Below are 12,800 nucleotides of genomic sequence, written 5' to 3'. Positions count from 1 at the left end.
AGCATGAAATCTGATTGCCTGGGTGAAATTTGTCTCACGATTTCTTGGTCAATTATTATTACAGGATTTAATGTTAATATAGAGCAGTTTATAGTACCCTTGCATGTACAGTGATTATTTGTAAACTTATTGACACTCAAACTAAAACGCTGCACGTATAAGTTTGCCTGTTCGACTTGTGTTATTTGTTATGCAGTGCCTCCTTCATTTAGATGGAAAACATGGAGATAAGGAAATGAAATTGAGGCAATATTTGTATATAGATAGCAGAAAGAGAGAGAGAGGGGGGTGAGGGAAAGAGAGAGAAAGAGAAGGGAGAGATGGAAGGAGTGAGAGAAGGGGAGAGAGAGAGAGAGAGAGAGAGAGAGAGAGAGGAAGAGAGAGAGAGAGGGAGAGAGAGAGAGAAAGATAAAAACATAGAGGGGAGATGTAGGCCTAGCTACCAATAAAGATTACGGTGAATCGGTGATAGTAGGAGAGGAGAGGAGTAACATACAGGGGTTTAGAGACTGATGGAGGAAGGAGTGGAGAGAGCGGAAGTGGGGAGGGAGGAGGGATAGAATGTAAGTAGGGATGAGGGAGGTAAGAGGGAGAGAGAGAAGTAGAAAGGGGAGAGAAAGCAGATTAAAGACAGACACATCAGATTTCTATTATGTTAAAGGTAAAGACCAGTATTGGAAACGCCCCAATTTCAAAAAATGAAATGGAAGCTCTCATTACCAATCATGTGAAAGAATATGTTTTGACTAATACATGATGATAAAAATTTGCCGGGAAACCGCCTACTAATTCATATATTTGGTAAATTTGTTTCTCTCATGGTCTGTGAGAGATATAGGGTAGTCCCATATACATCTTTCTGTGTATAGTGCTTGTAACTTTACGAAGAATGGGCCAAATTTCTTATCATTTTGATGATTCCAGAACCTTGCAGATGCTAGATCCTAGATGATCAACCTTTTCTGATCGATTCCACAACGTTTCTTTCACAATTATGGAATCGCATGACCATAACTGGCCTTTACCTTTAATGAAACTGACACATTTTTGAGGATGGAGAAACAGAATGATGGAGAAAGTGTCGAGACATAAATATGGAGGGAGACTAAAAAGGGGTTGAAGGGAGATGAGGTCATATGTAGGATACATTAACGGAAAAAGATGGCGAGAAGTGGAGAGAGAGAGGGGAGGCGGTATGTGAGAAGGAGGGGTAGGGGAAGGGGGGGGGGGTGGTTCGACCACTGGACTAAAAGAACAATATGTATAAAAAGGGTCGAATCGAAATAAATTCAAAATATATTACGCGTTCCTCTCCTCCTCGTACTGAATTAGAAAGGTTTTATTCAAGAGGGAGGACACCATTCCCTTTTGGTTTATTGAAATCCTTTCCCCCTGTAAGTCCTACCTGCTCATAACTACACCAGGTTCTAATCACCATTTATCTGTATAATGTACATGTACTTTGTCTTCTTAAAGGCAGGCGCGGATCCAGGAACCCATTTATATCGGCCCGGCTATGGCAACCCCTTTGTGTAAAAACTAGATAAACTCTGTTTTTCTCAGATAAACTCTGTTTTTCTCAGATAAACTCAGTTTATCAACAGATAAACACAGTTTATCAGAAAAACTCAGTTTATCAGTTGATAAACTCAGTTTATCAAGAAAAACTCAGTTTATCAATGATAAACTCAGTTTATCAACAGATAAACAGAGTTTATCAGATAAACAGAGTTTATCAGTTGATAAACTCAGTTTATCAGAAAAACTCAGTTTATCAGTTGATAAACTGAGTTTATCATTGATAAACACAGTTTTTCTGATAAACTGAGTTTATCTAGTTTTTACACAAAGGGGTTGCCATAGCCGGGCCGATAGAAATGGGTTCGTGGATCCGCGCCTGCTTAAAGGTACTATGTCCCATTTGCAGGCCAAAAAAATGAAAAAGTTAAATTCCAACTGCATTTGAAAGATAATACTAATTTAGAACTTCCCTAAAAAAGGTGGGGCTTAAAAATGTCTTCAAGTGGGAAAATAACGACTATTAGTTGTCAAATCGACTTTAGGGCTATAGAGCCCAAAAGTAATAGTCTTGATTTTCAGACATTGTACCGAATGGTCATACGTTTTATGCTGCGCAAAGATTCAATCAGTTTAATCTTGGCCATCACAAGAAGTGGGTTATTGATGTAGACAAATGCTCATGTACCCTTTACAACTCTTTTCATGTATGTTATTACCAAAGAAAAAAAAAGCCAGTCAGTCACTCAATAGCGTCTGACAGTGAAGTCTAGCAAGTAAACAGGTTTCCTTGCATAACTTGAATATGAGGACACTGCTAACGTTTACATTTCACAGATAGGACATACATGACATATTCATAATTCCTGCAAAGTTCTACAGCATTTGAGGTTGGCTGCAAAAGGGACATAGTACCTTTAAGACCTCCCCCTCCACACTTCATCTCTCTCTCCCCCTTAGCCTTTTCCCGGTTAGTCTATCACCATGTTCCTCTCCATATTTCTCTCATACTCGCTCAGTCCCTCTTATTTGTTTTACTCTTGATTCATGGTCAGACTGCATAATCATATATGCAGCCCTGCCCCCTCCCCCAACCCAAAATAAAAGATAATAGTAACCTTACGAATGGGCCATTGTGCACAACGGCAAAAAAGGACCCGCCATCTGCTCGAGGCTTTCAAAACTTTTTTTTTCTTCAAAGATAGAGTCAGGGCTGCAACAGAATAGGCCATTTCCGAAATGTAATCAAATTTAATGCATAAGGCTTTGTCAAGTGCCTCATTAGAAATTGTTTCATTCACCTGTTACAAATAATTGTATTACAAATAACCACTATGAACATGACGGACAAAGAAAGCGGACAAAATATACAGTTCCTCATTCTACCCTCAACAATTGCTATGGTAGACAAGGAACATGTCCGTCATGTTCATGGTGTACATACACTAGTTGTTACTACGTAGGACAAACAGTATGGCTGACATTTCCTAACAACACGTAATGTATGCAGTTTGCATTCTGACTATTGAAATACAGTTATTTGTAACAGGTGAATTAAATAATTTGTAATGAGGCATTTAAGTATAATATTAATGCATTACATTTGACTACATTACAAAACAGGCCTATTGTAGGTCATTAGTTTTGAGGTGTAATTACCTATGTACAGAGATGCCAACCTTCTTCAACAAAAAAAAGTATTCTTAAGAGCAAAAAACAGTATTTTTGGACAAAAAACAGTATTTTTGAAAAAATCTCTCAACTTAACATATTGCCCAATCGAGCAGCTTAAAAAACCTGGCAGTACCACGTATAGGTACCCGAATCGGAGCGCGACGTGCATACATTACACGTGGGTTGTTCGCAATGTGCGCAGTTTTGGGCCCGTATCACCATCTTGCGTGCATCGTTTGAAGATGTAGGTGCATAATACACTTACGACACAAAGCCCATGATCAGAAATTAAGAAAAACATCCCTAAAAAAAAAAAAAAAATTAAATTAAAAAAATTAAAAAAACGTAACAAAACATACAAAAAACGTACTGCCGTATTCATAGCGAAAAAATGGAACAAATACGGCAAAAACAGAACAGTTGGCATCTCTGTATGTATAATGCACAATCCAGGTTTGAAGTTAGAAATTTGGTTAGTGTAAGAAATCGATCGTAAGAGCAGGTGTTGCAGAACTATAAATTACGTGTAATCCAGAAGTATTAAACAGTTACACTCATTTCATTCATGTGTAAGAGCAATTCAATGCTATATTATTTTGCAGACTGAAAATTCAAATATTTACATAGTTTACATTATATACAAACAAGGAAAGCTTTTCTAATATATTACAATCACCTGGCTGTCAACAAACTAATTTATAACATTCTGCGGCAAAACAAACATACTTTAAATTATACGCCATAATGTTGTAATCATCATACATTTTACGTATGCTGCTTCGCATATTATAGGTCCACATTTTAAGAAACCTTAAACATGAAGCATTATGAATTTCTGAAAATCAAGATCATTAAACACACAGGAATATATGAGAAAATGTAGTCTTGCAAATGTATTGACATTTTTGTCCAACTCTAATTTCGTTACATACACAAAGTAACAAAAAAATGCTTTAAAGACAGAAACACATATTTAGAGCATTCCTCAACAAATTTGCTTATACATGTATGTACTATCGGAGAAGACCTAAAGCCGTCGGTCCTCTGGCTGCTTACTAACAAGCATTTATGCTCTCTTAGTAGTCAGGTTAAATAACCATCACTACTACATTTTCATTCTGAGATCAAATAATGAAACATACTGGTATAAAATGTGTCATAGAGAGGAAGCACTTTTGATTTTAATAAAGTAGCAGGCATATTCAACAGGCTTGCAGTAGATTTGGAGAATCTACTTTTACTTCTCTTTTACCTTTTCTCTTTTCATGTGGATTGAACTTGTTTTTATATCTTTTTTTAATAGCTTTTGTATGTTTTGCCAGCATGTGAACAAGTATTGAGCTGCTGAGAAGCAGAGACTATCATCATGTTACTGCAAGCTGACAGGAAACTTTTCCAACTAGCTTTTAGAAGTCACTCTAGGGTTGCTTGGCGAAAGTGAAGGTAGATTTAAACATGTCAATCTTGATTTGCGAAATTCGGCACTAGGAGTAAATGAGCACTTTGAAATTCAGAACCTTAAAATTAAATTGCCAACTTTTCAAAATACATGTAACCATAAATATAAACAGCCTGAAAATTAAAATTCTATTTCATCACATCACTTCCATCTCTCATTTAAATTTCGTGCTTCACGATGATAATACAAAGTGCATCAACCCATGTCAAGCAATAAACGATTCAAAACAGAAATTGTGGGAATAAACTTTCCTCAACTTTCAGTGTTCCTCATATGGTGACAATTCCATTTAGAGATAAAATCTACAGAGGCAATTTTTCATATAAATAATGCATGCACTTTTGCCTTTGTGCATAAAAGCATGCAATTTTAATCTTGGAGAAAAAAAAACAGAGCTTTAGTTTAGAATTCAGAAAATACATGTTTTCTATGATTTACAGGCCTACATTTGGTAAGTCTAAAGAATGTTTACATAGGGGAAGGAGGTGCCTTGCTGATAACTGAGAGAATTCACTGTGTATCCTGTAAAATGTTAACGTTATATAACATAGTGATTACAAGTTTGCCCCGTAGCCTGTGTACACAAATCAATGCCCTGACCAAAACAATAGGAGCATATCAATTTCTTCTATTATTTCAGAAAAGAGATTTTGATTGTCATTTAAAAACAATTAAAATGCACCTTTTGGATGGTGTTCCCATTGATGAGTCACTGAATCATTTATGTACATGTATGCTACTTATGCAAGCTAATTAATAATTTGGCATTGTACCGATTGGTCACAAAAAATTGTATACTTCTTTGAACAAAGGTAATTTTGATAGAATAGCAAACCCTTACTTTTAAAAAGATTTTAGCGTTTGATGATGTATCAATGAACAGCATGTCATCCACCATTTATATAGTAATAAGCTCTAGAGACTGAAAGTCACCGATGCTCTGTGTGACAGGAACAGTAACTGGATTGTTTTGATCCCTGACTTGAATCATTACGGGAAAGATGGATGTATCGGTTGGGACCACAGAAGCCGACGCACCGTTATTTACGTTGGAAGATAAAACATTGTTCTGAACTTGCTGCTGGATGAAAGTATGTCCATCACCAGCCCTGGAGTTGGGGTCTATGACTAGCTCTCCACTCTGTGCAGGGACTTGGACAGTGTTGCTCATGTCAGCGAGCTGTTGAGAGATCTCAATCAAGGCATCTGTTGCGATGGTGTAGGCTTGAGTCTCCTGAGCCTCTGCGCTGTCACATTCAGGGAACGGGATGAAGGGGTCTATTTTCTTTTTACGACGTCGGGAGGGAAGCACCCCGTCCGAGCGTTCAGGACCTTTGGTGAGTATCCTGCCGATAAGGATTTTGTGAGTCTGCGCCATGTGCTTCTTGAGCTGGGAGGAGTCCACGCAGCCTTGGCCACACTGCTCGCAGACGTAGGGACGCTCGCCAGTGTGGATCCGCATGTGCTTGGTCAGGTTGCCTTTCACAAGGAACGTCTTCTCACAAACGCTACAGGCATACGGGTGGATACCCAAATGCCAGTTCACATGCACCCTGAGTTTGAACTTGTCTCGGAAACCTTTCCCGCAGTGTTCACAAGGGTAGGGGTTCAATCCCGAGTGGACCTTCTCGTGCTGGTTGCGGAGGGATGAGCGGGAAAACAACTTGCCGCATTGTCTGCAAGGGAATTTCTTAATGTCAGTATGGATGGTTAGATGATGCTGCTTCAGGATGCCTTTGCTTTTGAAATTTGATCCACACAGGTCACAGAGGTATGGCTTGCCTTCCACATGGACAGTTTTCTTATGCGTCTTCACCTGGCTTTGAAGAAAGAACTTTATGTCACACATATCACAAGAAAACTCCTTCTTGCCAGAGTGTGTCACCATGTGGTCTTTCAAGCGATTCTTCATGTAAAAAACCCTGTCACAAAGCGTGCATGGATAGGAGACCTCTTTAGTGTGAACATTGTTTCTATGCCTTTTGTAATGGGTGATCTGTGTGAATACCTTGTCACAGAATTCACAACTAATACATTCTTTATGTTCTTTTCTGTGTTTCTTTAATTCAAACTTGTCCCAAAACACGAGCCTGCACATTCCACACTCAAACTTGGAGTTCATGGCTTTGTTGCGATGCATGATGAGATGCTGTCTGAACAGTGACCTTGCATTGAAAGTTTTGCCACATGTTCTGCAAGAGAATATTTTCTTTTTCTTTCCTTTAATTTTCTCCTCTCCATGCACCTCTTTAGTGTCGTTATTCAAATCTTCCTTCATGGCATCAGATGGTTCGACTTGGACTTCAGATTCTGTTTCGCTCTCTGCTGGGAGATCACTAGCTTCCTCTTCACTCAGCCCTTCCTTGATGTCTTCATCCTGCATTTCATCATCCTTCTCTTGGTTCTTCTCTGCTTGAGCAGCCTCTTCAGGATCGACCATTGGGGCTTGATCAGCCTCTTCAGGATCGTCCGTTGGGGTTTCCTCCTTCTCTGTCCCTTTCTTTTCACCAAACACATCCCTCAGCTTCACAGGTAGCCTGCGCTTCCGTTTGCTTCTGGTTTCTTGCAGCTTGTGCAGGTGAAGCGTATGCAGCTGAGGCTTCATCAGTTGAACCTTTCTTGGTTTCTCGTGCTTCGATCGAGTCTCTTCAGCAAGTTTCTTTGCTAACGAATCTCCCTTAAAGGAGCGTTCTCCAGCTCCTTTAATGCTTTCCTGTTTATGTTCTGAGGGCGTACTCTTAAAGGGCTGACCTCTTTTCTTTTTATTGCTCTCTTCTATTTCGAGGGATGTGTCACTCTTCCGGGGACGGCCCCTCTTTCTCTTAGCACTTCCTTGTACCTCTTGTGGAGGATTAATAGGGACAGACTTGCGGGGTCTTCCCCGTTTCTTCTTTTCTGGCAAGGGGGGTTTCCAATCATCGTCTTGCTCATCAGTAACCAATCCAGTTGTTTCAAGTTCCTCCTGGACTTTCTTTGTGGGTCTTCCGCGGGGAGGTGTTTTACTGCTGCAGCCATTCAGCACATGCAAGTCAAGTTCCCATAAGCTCGTCAGGACAGAGTTACAGATGTTGCATTCGTGCTCCTCTGGCGGTGGTGGTTCAAATGGTTCCTCTGCCTGTTCCGCCTCAGGTTCGGGGCCTTGACCCCCTCCAGCCAGGGTGCCTTCCTCCCTACCTCCTTCTCCTGCAGGGCTGTCATCATCATCATTATTACAATTGTTGTGATTGGATTCTTCTGCTGCTTCTTGAGTTTCATCTTTATTGTCTGTCTTGCCCTGAGAGGTGTCTGGTTTTTGTAGAATGACTGGGAGGAAAAAGTAAAAGAAAAGTGTTCATTAATTTCTAAATACTATCTAAAGCCAAAAACGACTTCTCCTCAATTCATTACATGATTTGAAAACTTTGTTCAATGAAATAAAAACGACCCCACCCCACCCCACCCCGTAAAAACGGCAGATATCTCTATTTTAAACCTTCATCCCCTGTCACTACATTTAGAAGAAAAACTAGATGGATCTTTGACTGCGTGCAGTTGAAATGATGCCTCCGCCATAGAGCGATTTTACAAACCAAAACAGAAGCAATATTTCAAATTCAAGTTTGATTCTAATCCATTAAGGTTCTCAGAATATTGTGATCAGTTCAAGAAAAACACTTCTTTGGCAAGGCAAGGGATCTGCTGGTACACGAACCTACTATAAACTCCTACCATCTTTTTCATTGAACTATTGCAACTTACTGATTGTCTGCAGCTCGTTTTCATCCTCAGGATTCTTCTGAACACGGAACTGAAGCGCCCCTATCTGAAGCAGGAAATTGGCTACTGCAAATTTGTCTGAATTTAGAAGAAAAAAAGGCAATGAGATTTAACATAATGCTCCAGTAACAATCAAGATTTGCACTGATCACATACAAAAAAACAAAAATAGAAAGATTTGCACTGTTCATCTCAAATAGGCAAATACTAGGGTATACAATGTATGTCCACAGTAAAGGACAATGTTATATGATGCATTATGATTCATATATTGTATTGTGTAGCTCTCCGGAAAAAAGGAAACACAAACAACAATCAATGCAGGTTGTATGTACACCCCCCCCCCCCCCCCCCCCGCCTCCTCCTCTGGATGTTGGCACAACTGACCTTTGCCCCCCCCCCCCCCCCCCCCCCCCCCCCCCCCCCCCCCCCCCCCCCGCCTTCCTCAAACCCACTGTGGTATACATTTCTTTTCTTTCTTTTTTTCCAAGATGTTTTTTTAAGACACCTGAACAACCTTGAAAGCTTTTCATAATTTCTTTTGAAATTGATTCTGAATTTTGGTTGACATTTTTTTCTTCAGAAACCTTGACCTGCCCCCAACCTAAGAGCTAGAATTTTACCTCCCATAGATGCACTTTTGTCATAGAGCTTCTTGATGACTTGTTTGCTCTCCGATTCAAATGTGGTGCAGACATCACTGATACGATCTCCAGTTGATACATGGTCCCAAAAGTCATGGATATCTGTAAATGATCAGAGACAAGTATACTGTTAGAACAGCGAAAAGAATTCTAAAAGGAAGCATTCTTTTAGAATAAGGATGTGTACTTATTATAAAATATTGAGTATAAGAACCATTCAAATACAACTAAGATAGGAGACTAGGAGTAGAGTAAATGTAGTCACATCAGAAAATCTCCCTCATTAACTTCTGTCAAAAAAAATAAACATGAAACAAATTAAAGATGTCAGGAAGAAAAATGTTTTTTCGTAAAATCAAACAGCTTAAAGGGATAGTTGAGTTCTGTTTTCAGACCACAAATGCCTTCAAAGTGCATGGTTATTGCTCTTATTTTTATCTACGACATTTATAGTTCCCTTTTAGAACCTGAAATTGCTATGAAGGTAATTTTAGACCCAAAATGTGTGAAATTTAGCCAATACGATCATACCAATTTAGCTCCACTTTAAAAAAAACATGGTGACCGTTAATTAATTATCTAATCAAAAATAACAATAGATGAGCCGGCTAATTTTGGGTAATATAAGCAACACGAAAATGCCAACAAAAAAGCCAACATCAGCATTGGTTGAAATACAACATAAAAGGCGTTATTTCGTTTTTTTCAAAGGTTTTTTCAAATTTTTCAAATTATCTTCACCATTTTATTTTCATTTCAACTCCAAGACTTGACTTCAAACATTTTTACAGGCATTATTATTTCATTTATTAATCTCTAAACCATGAGTAAATGATGAATATTTGTGATAGCTAGTGCTATTAATTTGACACTCATTTTTCATGTAATTCAAAGACAAAACAAATTTCCCATGGTGATGCCTTTATTTTTTACCCAACTAGGTCTAGAAGGTCAAGGCTGAAGCGCCAAAGCAAGCAAAGGGTAAGCAAGATAAGTTAAGAGTTATCAAGGTCTAAAGGATTATACATGTATATAACCCCAGGGGAATACTCAGGTTTGGTTTGGACAGGGGCTGGGGTGTGCTGCTGAAGCCTCAAATTCAAAACCCCTACCCATTTTAAAGATAAACTTGAGTTCTGGTAAAAAAAGAAAATGAATTCTCACAGAATCTAACGAAACTTACACTGAATGTTCAAGATTACAAATAAATGTCATGTGCCAAACAAATTTGGAAGAAAATGTATACTGGCTGAGTAATGAGCATAGAAAGATAAGGAAATCAAGGTACCGGTAGTACTACTACTAGCCCCGACACTATGCGTGTTGTCCCATATGAATCTTTCTGTGTAAGTGATTGTTACTTTACCAAGACTCTGCCAAATTTATGATGATTTTGATGACTCCAGAACCTTGCATTTAATACACACCATTACTTACATGCTATATGATCAACTTTTCTGATCCATTCCACACCTTTTCTTTCACAATGCAATCGCATTACCAGGTCTAGAATCTATATCTAATTAGTTTATTCATTTGGGGGGATTTTTACAGCCCATTATTAATCACAATTGTTGGTTGTTAGCCAGCCACGCAAACACCAGAAAATTTTTAAAAACCTGACCCATATGTTTAGAGAGATTTTTGTTCAGAATGTGAACCAATGTTTACTGTTTCTGGATTTTTGTGTGAAAAAGTGACCAGACTAGACTGTAGTAGTCTAGAGACGTGTCTCCCCCCCCCTAAGAAACATGAACGATGCAACAAGGTGCATGAGGATAGCATTTGTGGAACTCTAGCCCCAGGCCATAGCTCATACATAACAACAATGAACAAGGTGCGGTACCGTTTTGTATCCATTTCTGACTTCACTAGATCTAGGTCTCTGATACATGATCACAGTGTGACAATTCAACTGTCGTGCATAGCCACCCATACACTCAACACACGTTTCTCACATACACTGTCTATGTCACGCCAGTTGTCCAAAATATTTTTTAGCTTTTCGTGAAAAATAAATTTTAAGTTACCCTTCTGGCTAACGACATGAACTTGCGATGCCTCTTCCGACTCCTGCCCTATATCTCCTGGATCATTTTCGACATTCTCCATCGTGTTTTAGCCACTCCAAGGCGCTTGATATTTAGGCGTTTTATTCACGTAAATTTTAGGAAAACCGTTGATAAAAATCCGCAATTTTTATTTAAGACAAGCGCCATCTAGCGGCGTGTTCGTATGTATAATAGCGCTAGCTAGCGCTAGTGTGAAGATGAAGAAAACAAATTTAGCTGGCTTGCTCTTGACGATGGCTTTCAATCCTTTTTCTTTTAATACAGATAACAATGAAAATTGAATTATAGATATGCCCAGGGCGGGAGAAGAGGTAGGTATAAAGTTTCAGTGTAGTGGACCCCTCTTATTTTCTGGAATTTTTTTTTCTCTCTCCCTTTTATAGCTTATAACTTCTTCTTCTTTTCTTTTTCTTTTTCTTTTTTTTTTTTTTTTTGAGGGGGGGGGGGGGGGGGGCAAAGATCTTGGACCCCTGTGCCCCTAGCTCTTAGCTTTTCAAAAATCCTCGAACCACCCCTGTTTTCAGCCTATGTATAACTACATACGAAAGGAAAATCAAGCAGTCATTGGTTAATAAATAAAGCCAGTTATTAATCCATCAACCAATATATTAAACAACATATTATGGCAATATATCTCTCTCCCTATATTAGACATAAAAAAATAAAAAATAAAATAAAATCTTCAAAAGAGACAATGCTAAGTAAATCGGAAGCAAAGCTCCCCCAATATAAAAAAGGAATAGCTAGGGTTTTCAATTCTACCAGAAAGCATCATTCTAGGGACACTACATCAAATCAAATAACCGATCTACCCCCAAAACTTACAAACAACCCTTTATAGTATGCAGCAACATTACAAAATATAAAATGGTAGAAAATTATGACCTGATGAGAAAACATTTGGACAGCTTCAAAAAAAAAAAGCAGAATCTTTGGTTGAAATGGACTTTGTTATATAATACTTCGGTTACACCAAGGTAGTTAATTTTGCCATTCTAAATTATTGATACTCTTGTTGCCTTTTTTTGATAGTCCCAGGTAATATAACAAACAAGGATATGTCCTTGGTCCAAATTTGTTTTTTAATTAAATTGCATTCACCCCTTATTTGTCCTTCACACATAAATGTATTTGCAAAATACACAATGCATAAACTCCACATTGGAGCATATCCAGTCACCATTTAAAATTAGATAAACAGAATCAGATATTCAATTACAACACAAGACTGTTTGATTGAATACACACTTTATTCAGAAGAAAAATGAGACATAATATGTTATACATGTACTGTATTTACAATGAATTAAAAGACAGAATATTGTTTTTTCATTTTAGTAAAATATATAATCTGCACTATTAAAAAGATCAGAAAATCACTTTTTGCCCAGCTATATGTACATATATGTGGGATGAAAATGATAAAATATAGTGCAAGATTATCATCTAGCACAAGTCCAAATTAAATTACAAATATTCTGGTTAAAAACTTAAACTCCAAAATGGTCAATGCAGATATGACAGATATGCATGACAACCAATACCTCTTTAGCAAATATTCAAGTTAGTTTTCATAGAAAGTTTGTTTCTGTTAAAAAATGTACAGGTATGTGTAATTTTCAATGATCTGCCAGTTTTTACTCATACAAAATTTCTTTTCATCTTTGGTTCTTGACT

The 12,800-nt window shown here is 38.1% G+C and overlaps 1 protein-coding gene across 1 annotated transcript; it reads right to left on the bottom strand.

Annotated features, from left to right (window-relative positions):
• Nucleotides 1-4,644: 4,644 nt before the first annotated feature.
• Nucleotides 4,645-11,263, bottom strand: LOC105440025 (zinc finger protein 37-like). Its single transcript, XM_030992110.1, has 4 exons — nt 11,082-11,263; nt 9,031-9,153; nt 8,390-8,485; nt 4,645-7,954 (listed from the first exon to the last, which is right to left on the bottom strand). Exons 1-4 carry the CDS (start codon nt 11,161-11,163, stop codon nt 5,550-5,552), a joined length of 2,706 nt encoding a protein of 901 aa, XP_030847970.1. The 5' UTR covers nt 11,164-11,263; the 3' UTR covers nt 4,645-5,549.
• Nucleotides 11,264-12,800: the final 1,537 nt, after the last annotated feature.

Source organism: Strongylocentrotus purpuratus, unplaced genomic scaffold (assembly GCF_000002235.5).
Source record: "Strongylocentrotus purpuratus isolate Spur 01 unplaced genomic scaffold, Spur_5.0 spur5_scaffold_2, whole genome shotgun sequence".
NCBI lineage: Eukaryota > Metazoa > Echinodermata > Echinoidea > Camarodonta > Strongylocentrotidae > Strongylocentrotus > Strongylocentrotus purpuratus.
Note: the sequence above shows the minus strand (reverse complement) of the source record. Positions and strands in the feature narration are given on the sequence as shown.

Bases quoted from the DNA above. Each gene is read 5' to 3' on its own strand.
- LOC105440025 (XM_030992110.1), bottom strand. From the start codon at position 11,163: ATGGAGAATGTCGAAAATGATCCAGGAGATATAGGGCAGGAGTCGGAA. The intron at 9,154-11,081 runs GTAACTTAAAAT...GATCATTTACAG, and splicing joins TCATGTCGTTAGCCAGAAGG to ATATCCATGACTTTTGGGAC. The intron at 8,486-9,030 runs GTAAAATTCTAG...TTCTAAATTCAG, and splicing joins CAAAAGTGCATCTATGGGAG to ACAAATTTGCAGTAGCCAAT.